A 9481-nucleotide genomic window follows, 5' to 3' on the forward strand; every position below is an offset into this window, starting at 1 on the left:
AGGGGAGCATTTGTTTGTGAGGCTGGTACAATTTTCAGTTTAACTTAAAGTAAGAGCATCTTGTGTAGCAAGAAACCTTTCTTGTGATAGAGGAAAGAAGTAAAAGAGGAGATTTGATTATAACTCTTCAGGTGGTCTTTTTACCACTGAAATAGTAACAGCTTGCCTTGAATGGTCACTTCAGCTTCCCTTATGAAAATTCATGTTGTAGTCCTGCATCAAACAGTTGTGCTAGCATCTTAGGAGTAGCTGTCTGAGAGAAATGAGGCAGTCTAACATGTAGCTCTTGTCTTTGTGGCCTGTCAAAGCTGAGGAATTTAGTGCCTGGACTTCATATGCAAGGATATACAAGTAAAAAGTGGTTCTGTTATGGTCAGTCTTCGATTTTTCTTTATATTTTTTTTTTCCTTGCAGAAAAGGTCTGGTTGATGGATCTCGTTCTTTTGCATTTCTGTCCATGATGGTTTGCTCATTAGCATTTGAATATTATACTGTAGCAATGGAGTGGCAATATGTGCAAAGTTTTAGTTTGCAATTCTTGTGTTCTGATATGAAATCCTGTCTTATGAGCTCTCGTGACTGTTTAATAAGTTCAAACCTTTCTCTTTTTTAGGGTCTCTGAAAGGTAGCGGGAAGGAGTTCTGAGAGCACAACAAGGAACATGGCAACCCAAGGTATACAATACATTACCATTTTTTTTATTAGAATCTAGCAATTCTAATAAAGAGCAGGTAAACTGGCTCCTTACTCCCCTTTTAAAACTTCTTAGAATCGCTTGGATTGAATAATGTCTGCTCTACTGCAGTAATTAATACCTTACATTGGAAGTCAAACATGCAAACGAGTTTGTTGTAAGGATTTTGGGTCCCTTAAGTACAACCAAGTACATAATTGTGTGTTGCAAAGGGAACCTGTAAGTGATAGTCTAAGTTACAATAGCAGCAATCACTCTGTTTATAGTCGGGTTTACAGATGTCTACATTGATTCAGTGTAAAGCCTTATCTTAAAACTCTGCTCTCTTGTTTGCAATTTTACCTGTGCTGGGTCAAGGTAGTTGCTTATAACAGTTTATTTTTATTTAAAATCTGTGTTGTCCCTTGAAGGTGATAGAAGATACCTCAAATGGTATCGTGAAGGATTAATAGATGCTGGACTAAATGAACTAAACTTAATTGTTCACCAATGATTTCTTACAGCTGACTTGATGGAGTTAGATATGGCAATGGAGCCAGACAGAAAAGCAGCAGTCAGTCATTGGCAACAACAATCCTATCTGGACTCTGGCATCCATTCTGGTGCCACAACAACTGCTCCCTCCTTGAGCGGCAAGGGCAATCCAGAAGAGGAAGATGTGGACACGAACCAAGTGCTGTACGAGTGGGAGCAGGGATTCTCTCAGTCCTTTACCCAGGAGCAAGTTGCTGGTAAGGCCTTTTCTGTTTCACTGGTTTGCTTAGACATGTGGCTTACACAATACAGAAACCCAAATGCTGACTTGCCACCAATCTAGAAGATTAGCTTTTTATTACTAGTTCGAGGTAACGACCTGTCTTGTGTTTCAGATATTGATGGCCAGTATGCAATGACTAGAGCTCAGCGAGTGCGTGCTGCTATGTTCCCTGAAACGCTGGATGAGGGAATGCAAATCCCATCTACGCAGTTTGATGCTGCTCATCCAACTAATGTGCAGCGCCTGGCTGAGCCATCACAGATGTTAAAACACGCTGTTGTTAATTTGATAAACTACCAAGATGATGCTGAACTTGCAACACGTGCAATCCCAGAACTGACCAAACTGTTGAACGATGAGGACCAGGTAAGCATTTTCTTGGCCTTGGCATAACTTGCTTGTGGGGCTTCTTCAGTGACCTTAAAAGTAAAAAGCTTCCTTCAATCGTTTCTGTAGGTGGTGGTGAACAAGGCTGCAGTTATGGTTCATCAGTTATCCAAAAAGGAAGCGTCTCGCCATGCTATTATGAGATCTCCTCAAATGGTGTCAGCTATTGTACGTACCATGCAAAATACAAATGACGTGGAAACAGCCCGTTGTACCGCAGGCACGCTACACAATCTGTCGCATCACCGTGAAGGCTTGTTGGCAATCTTCAAATCAGGAGGCATCCCTGCTTTGGTTAAAATGCTGGGGTATGTGGACTACTAAGATGGTACTTGTGTTTTTCAGTCGGTACTGGTAGGTACAGGTACTCATAAGATTTGGGGTCTTTCTTCCTTTCTGCAGGTCCCCAGTGGACTCTGTGCTGTTCTATGCCATTACAACTCTTCATAATCTCCTGTTACATCAGGAAGGAGCCAAAATGGCTGTTCGTCTAGCTGGTGGGCTGCAGAAAATGGTTGCCTTGCTCAACAAGACAAATGTCAAATTCTTGGCCATCACAACAGACTGCCTTCAGATTTTAGCATATGGCAATCAAGAAAGTAAGGTAGGTGCCTCTGCTATCGAAGCATTTAAAATGAGTGAGCGTGCTGCTAGCAGCCGAACAGTTCCTGTGTCCTGCTCTCCTCGTTCAGGATCTTCAGCCGTGTCGGGCTTTTGCCAGCCGGCCCCAACCTTGCGAGAGGCGAGGGATGCAGAAATGCAGCCGTGCTTATAGTAAGACTGTAAAACTTAAGAGACTGCACCAGCAGATGTGAACACTTTGTTGAGCTCTGTAACCTCTGATGGGTGTAAGCCAGCAACAATTACTCTTCACCGATGTGCACAGAAAGTGACAGAGAAATGTTATTTTTGTCATCTTTCAGCTGATTATTTTGGCAAGTGGTGGACCCCAGGCTCTAGTAAACATAATGAGGACCTATACTTATGAGAAGCTATTGTGGACCACAAGTCGGGTGCTGAAGGTGTTGTCAGTCTGCTCCAGTAATAAACCTGCCATTGTTGAGGCTGGTAAGTACCTTCAACTTAAAAAGCTATAAAGTGCTTCAGGATCAGTGTGTTCCACAGAAGAACATAAACTTCTAGCACAAAAAAATTGAACTTGGATTGATCCTTTAGTTCATAACTGGTTTTGGAGGCCTTTAGTATACAGCAGTATAAAAGGCAGTTTGTTTTAAGTCTGCTGCATTGTCAGTGGCTGAGCGTTGTTAGGGTGGTTCCCTTAGAATATATATTCACTTAAAAGGCACAAAGGAGAATCTCAGAGGGTTTTTTTCTGTGTGAGGAAGGATTAGCGCTGTAATAATACTAACGCTAGGAATGATGGAGAAGCTTGTGAGATATGCATTCAGACTACAGGGAGGAGAAGGAACTGACTGCTCACAAAATGAGTGCCTGAGTAATGATCAAATCTGTACCATTTTGTAGGCGGGATGCAAGCTTTGGGACTCCACCTCACAGATCCAAGCCAGCGTCTGGTCCAGAACTGTCTCTGGACTCTGAGAAATCTGTCTGATGCTGCCACAAAGCAGGTAAATGGCTCTTCTGAGGGATCAGAATCAAAACATTGTGGAAGAGAAGAGAGAGAGACTGAATTTTTCTTCCGTCTTTTTTTTTGCAGGAGGGCATGGAGGGCCTGCTAGGAACTCTTGTTCAGCTTTTAGGATCAGATGATATTAATGTTGTGACTTGTGCTGCTGGCATCCTTTCTAACCTTACCTGCAACAATTACAAGAACAAGATGATGGTGTGCCAGGTCGGTGGCATTGAGGCCCTCGTGCGCACAGTTCTTCGGGCCGGTGATAGGGAAGACATCACAGAACCTGCGATTTGTGCACTCCGTCACCTCACCAGCAGACATCAAGAAGCTGAGATGGCTCAAAATGCAGTACGTCTGCATTACGGACTCCCAGTGGTGGTTAAACTGTTGCACCCGCCCTCACACTGGCCTTTGATCAAGGTAAATCATAGTTAACAGCTTTCAGCACTGAAAACTGGTGTTTTTTTCAAAGTAACTTTAACTGTGAAAAATACTTTCTTTAATGAACTGGTATCATTTGTCTGGTGGGAAAGCCTCTTTAGTTCAGCGACTTATTGTCACATTTAAGTATTCGGTTTAAGATTTAATTTAAGATTTGGTTAAGATTTAAGTATTTGGGATCAACCAATTAAAACCAAAAATTGCAACAGTGAGTGCACACACCCATCATTGCTTTTTTATTCCCCACCCCTTTTCTTAACTGCAGGCTACCGTTGGGTTGATCCGCAACCTGGCGCTCTGTCCCGCGAACCACGCCCCGCTGCGGGAGCAAGGTGCTATTCCCCGGCTAGTTCAGCTGCTGGTTAGAGCACACCAAGACACCCAGCGGCGCACTTCCATGGGTGGGACGCAGCAGCAGTTCGTGGTAAGTGACCAGTGCTAACGGAAGCGAAGTGTAAAACTGGTCTCAAACTGTGCTGCCGTGCCTCGGCCGTGGGTTGTTTGGTCTAAAGAGCTGTTGTCTTCTTAGCATTTGCTCTAGTTCATGTTACTCTTGTGGCATACTGATAGTTTTGTCTTGGTAGACCTGAAGTTTTTCTTAAATAAACAAGAATGCTAAAAGCTTGATTCTTGTTCTACTTAGAACCTGTTGAGCATTTAATTCCAAATGCTACAGATCACAGAAATGCTGGGTTTGCCTATTGTGGCAATGTGAGTAGTCGTCCACTGGAAAACAGAACTGCCTCATCCTTCTCAGAAGTATGGGTTTAAAAATGCTGTTGCAGCTTATTGAGTGTTTTCAAGGGTGCTTAGAGTTGTAAAGGTACTGAGATGTTGTGCAGGCTCCACACCCGTTACCTGTTTAGGTGCCAGGTCGGTGTGACAAGATTAGTCTTGATTTTATTTATTTATTTATTTATTTATTTACTGCATTAAACATGTCAAAAAAGGGGAAGGGAAGTTGCCTTAGTGTGGGCAAATGGAGGCAGCACCTCCCAGTACGAGAGTGTAATTAATACCTGCAGAGACAGGAGAGGGCCTCTTTGTTGCTGATAACCATTGTTGTAAACTTAGTAAACTGTCCAGCTCATCCAGCTGAGGGGGAAAAGAGCCAGTGTTGTCAGACAGGAAGTTCATAATGAACTGAAAGAAAAAGAACAGTGGGAGGAGTTCCTCTGAGGTGCTTCACTTACTGAATTTAGTGGGATAAATTGGGCTGACTCATAGCAGAGCGGAAGGAGGTATGTGCGGGTGACAAGCGTGGCTGGTTTGTTGACAAATTGATCAGCTTTTTGATGGTCATTTCAGAAGGTAGTATGCAATATTTCAACTTTTAAAGTACCTTTTCTTTCCCTGACTAGGAAGGGGTGCGTATGGAAGAAATTGTCGAGGGCTGCACTGGAGCCCTGCATATTCTTGCACGTGATGTTCATAATCGGATTGTAATCAGGGGTCTAAATACCATTCCACTATTTGTGCAGGTGAGTAAGAGCTCGAGGCGGTACTTACTACTATGCTTCCTTGGTAGAACTGCTAAGTCACATTGTGCTGAAGAACTTGCTTGAAGCAGAAGAGCTAAAGGAACTCTTGTATTTTGGTCACAGTTGTTGTACTCTCCCATCGAGAACATCCAGAGAGTAGCTGCAGGCGTACTTTGTGAACTGGCTCAAGACAAGGAAGCAGCTGAAGCAATCGAAGCTGAAGGTGCAACTGCTCCCTTGACAGAACTGCTTCATTCTAGGAATGAGGGTGTTGGTAAGTGAACTTATGATAGGTTTCATACTCCTGTTAGAAGTCGAGCCTTCTAGGAACTTTTCTACTAAAATCACTCTTCCTTTCACTAGCAACATATGCAGCTGCAGTGCTGTTCAGAATGTCTGAGGACAAACCACAAGACTACAAGAAGCGACTTTCGGTCGAACTGACAAGCTCTCTGTTCCGCACTGAGCCGATGGCCTGGAATGAGGTGAGTGGTGTCTTCTGTGTTAACAGTTCTGTGTGGGGACCTTACTCCCAAGTCCTCTCTCCTCCTGTATCAAAGTGTGGCTGCTGTCAGCAGTACAGGTCCCAGATTTCCACAGGGCTGTGCCTTCTCTACTCTTTCTGCGTGTTCAGGTTCAGTGAACCAGCAAACAGCCTTAGAGCTGCTTCTTCCCCTGCAGATGGGAAAAGTCCATTGTCTACTGCTGCTCAAGTTGTAATTGTCATTATGTTAGTGTGCAAAGCTGTGTAGAACTTAGTACGTTTCTGTGCTGCTTGTCAGAACCTAATGAACTCTGAAGGCAAAGATTAAGGCATGAGGGATGTAAGGAAAGCATAAACCTCAAACGTATCCTGTGAGGCTTCTATCAAGCAAATGATGTAGAATCCTGGGGTGAAGATGCAAGGTGTGTTCTCCTTAGAATTGAGCTTTCAAACTTAAATATGTTTGCAAGGTGATGATCATGTTGCCTTTTTTCCTGCTTAAAGGGCTACACAGTGAATTGAGACCAAAAACAAACTGAAGGGGGATAGAGGGAGGGTTTCATTAAGTCTCTGTCTTTTTCCCCAGATTCTTAAGATTCAGGAGCCTAGCTTGTCTTATATGTATTTACTAAATAAAAAACATTAGCTCTTGATTTGTACTATTTCAGTGCTTTTCTGCTTTCCCAAATTTTCTATTTAACACAGTAAAGTGGAAAAAAAAAAGGCAGCTAAAATAGAGTCTCTCTTTGAGATGGGAGTTATGCAATTGTACTGCAGACAGGTGGTTATTTTTGTAACTGGACAAACTGGAAGGGGTTACTTCAGAACTCTTAAAAGCTCTACTGCTGGCTTGGGAATCTCTGAGCAGCTACCTCCCAGGGGTGGGGCTGGTATACCTGAGAGGGAGTGCTCCCACACCTGGCCCAGCTTTTTTGTTCCCAAATAGAACGCTCCTTCCATCAGTCTATGGGTACTTGTGCCTGAGTCTGGCTGCTCTGAATGCAGATGCTTAGATAAAAAAAGCATTTCATGTTCACGAAAGTACCCCTTTACAATTCTCACTGCAGAAGAGTTGCTAGAAAGAAATTAGGAGCAAGCCTCAAAACTTTAAAAACTCTTAAGTTGCTGGTCCTGGCCCGGAGACCTGACACTAAAGCTGTTTTGTAACTTTTTGTGTGCGTCTAGACGGCGGATCTCGGACTTGATATTGGTACCCAGGGAGAACCTCTTGGTTATCGCCCAGATGGTATGTCTATTCTGTTCCCCATGACAAAACTTAAGTTGGATGAAGTCAAGTCACAGATTTTAAAGGAGAAATGCAAATGAGCAGAGTGAATTACTCTTTGGTGTGGTGTTGCAAACTGACAGGCAGACGAGGAGCTGCCAGTTCAAATAACTGGCTTCTGCAGCACTGCCAAGATGGGAACTGTGCAAATGTGCAAAACTGGTGTCTCTTGTCTGAGTCTGGTGGGAGTATCTCTCACTGAGTTGTGGTTTCCAGAAATCTTTTACATTCTGTAACAAATGGACTTGACAATTCCAATAGTGCAGTTTTTCTTTAAAACAGAAAAAGCTGATATTGAATGTATTAGCCTGCAAGTGTCTGTAGACTTGAACGCAAGCCTATCCCTAAGGACTCTAAGCTATTTTTGACTAGTCTTTCAGAAGCAAGTCTACAGTCTTGGAGCCTGGTTTTGCTGCAGTATTGTTGGATTTTAGTACTGTTGATTTTGCAGACTAATGGCTTGGCTGGAATCTGCTCATGCTTCTGACTGCAGTGTGCTTTGTTTGCACAATCATACTGAGGGCTGTCTGAAACAGTGGAGTAGCCATTAAGGGCAGGCAACAGACTGTTTTGTACTTGGCTGAACTGGAAAAAAAATTAAAAAAAGAAATTAGATGGCCACAGAGATCTTCTCACACACTGATACTTGCAGCTTCTGATGCATCTAACATCTGTTAACATTATGCTTTTTTTCCCTCTGCCACCTTTAACTTTCTTAGATCCTAGCTACCGTTCTTTCCACTCTGGCGGATACGGTCAGGATGCCTTGGGTATGGACCCTATGATGGAACATGAAATGGGTGGCCACCACCCTGGTGCTGACTACCCAGTTGATGGTCTGCCAGATCTTGGCCATGCCCAGGACCTTATGGATGGGCTGCCTCCAGGTGACAGTAATCAGTTGGCCTGGTTCGATACTGACCTGTAAATCATCCTTTAGGTAAGAAGCTCCAACCTTGAATTTAAAAATTGAAACAAAAAGAGGAAAGAAAAAAAAAAAAAGCACAAAACCCCCCAGATAACTGGACTGAGGACTTGGTTGGCAGGGAGGGATTGGCTCAGTTGGGTCCCAGTGTGCCAGAAATAGTGAATAAACGCTCTGGAAACACTCCAAACTGACTTCTGCCGTGACGTGTGGGAGTAATTAACTGTAACGTCTTGTGCACTGGCTTCACGCAGTCTTAATGTGTGAGAATGGCGGTTCCTGCGGGAATGCTGACGCTTGTTTGTTTTTTGTTTTCTTTTTTTTTCTCTCTGCAGCTGTATCATCTGACTGAACTTGCATTGATTGGCCTGTAGAGTTGCTGAGAGGGCTCGAGGGGTGGGCTAGTATCTCAGAAAGTGCCTGACACACTAACCAAGCTGAGTTTCCTATGGGAACAATTGAAGTAAACTTTTTGTTCTGGTCCTTTTTGGTCGAGGAGTAATAATACAAATGGATTTTGGGAGTGATTCAAGAAACGAAGAATGCACAAGAATGAATTGCAAGATGGAATTTATCAAACCCTAGCCTTGCTTGTTAAAAATTTATTATTTTTTTTAAATCTCTGTAATGGTACTGACCTTGCTTGCTTTGGAAGTAGCCTTTTCTTTTCGCAGTAATTGTTGTTAGGTTTTTTTAAAGTCTCTCGTAGTATTAAGTTATAGTGAATATGCTACCGCAGTTTCTAATTTTTAAGGATTGAGTAAAGGTGTAGAACACTAATTCATAATCGCTCTAACTGTATTCTGAATAAAGTGTAACATTGTGTAGCCTTTTTGTATAAAAAACTAGACAAATAGAAATGGTCCAATTAGTTTCCTTTTTAATATGCTTAAAATAAGCAGGTGGATCTATTTCATGTTTTTGATCAAAAACTTTATCTGGGATATGTCTGGGTAGGGGCCAGTAAGAACTGTTTATTTGGAACCTTGTATTGGACAGTTTACCAGTTGCCTTTTATCCCAAAGTTATTGTAGCCTGCTGTGATACAGATGCTTCATGAGAAAAATGCAGTTATAAAATGGTTCAAAATTAAAGTAAACTTTTAATTCACTCTGTGTCAAGTTATTTCACATCATAAACTGTGTATATATATATCTATATACTTGCCTGAAAATGTGTGTGTGTATATATATACACACAAAGTGTATATATTTATGTGTGTGTGTATCTATATGAAGTATATACATATAGTTTGCCTGTTTCAAGTTTTCTGAAAATGGTCCTGAAATTACACAACACCTGAGGTACTTCAGAAGAAGAAGCCGAGAGCCATTTACCTCTTGTGACCCTGCCTAGAGCAGCATCAGGGAAATAAACATTTCTAACTGCAGCTTAAAGATGGGGAAATAACTCTGCTATTTATTTAATTT

The 9481-nt window shown here is 42.4% G+C and overlaps 1 protein-coding gene across 1 annotated transcript; it reads left to right on the plus strand.

The window, feature by feature from the left end:
• Window positions 1–614: 614 nt before the first annotated feature.
• Window positions 615–9161, plus strand: CTNNB1 (catenin (cadherin-associated protein), beta 1, 88kDa). Its single transcript, XM_009868379.1, has 15 exons — window positions 615–674; window positions 1198–1425; window positions 1564–1817; window positions 1908–2146; window positions 2241–2442; window positions 2762–2906; window positions 3324–3427; window positions 3517–3855; window positions 4142–4300; window positions 5238–5357; window positions 5481–5631; window positions 5721–5842; window positions 7027–7087; window positions 7846–8066; window positions 8387–9161. The coding sequence occupies exons 1-14, from the start codon at window positions 662–664 to the stop codon at window positions 8052–8054; spliced, it is 2346 nt and encodes a 781-aa protein (XP_009866681.1). The 5' UTR covers window positions 615–661; the 3' UTR covers window positions 8055–8066; window positions 8387–9161.
• The last annotated feature ends 320 nt before the right edge of the window (window positions 9162–9481 follow it).

Source organism: Apaloderma vittatum, unplaced genomic scaffold, assembly GCF_000703405.1.
Source record: "Apaloderma vittatum isolate BGI_N311 unplaced genomic scaffold, ASM70340v1 scaffold18204, whole genome shotgun sequence".
Classification (NCBI taxonomy): Eukaryota; Metazoa; Chordata; class Aves; order Trogoniformes; family Trogonidae; genus Apaloderma; species Apaloderma vittatum.

Bases quoted from the DNA above. Each gene is read 5' to 3' on its own strand.
- CTNNB1 (XM_009868379.1), top strand. The intron at 3,428-3,516 runs GTAAATGGCTCT...TTTTTTTTGCAG, and splicing joins CTGATGCTGCCACAAAGCAG to GAGGGCATGGAGGGCCTGCT. The intron at 5,358-5,480 runs GTGAGTAAGAGC...TTTTGGTCACAG, and splicing joins CCATTCCACTATTTGTGCAG to TTGTTGTACTCTCCCATCGA.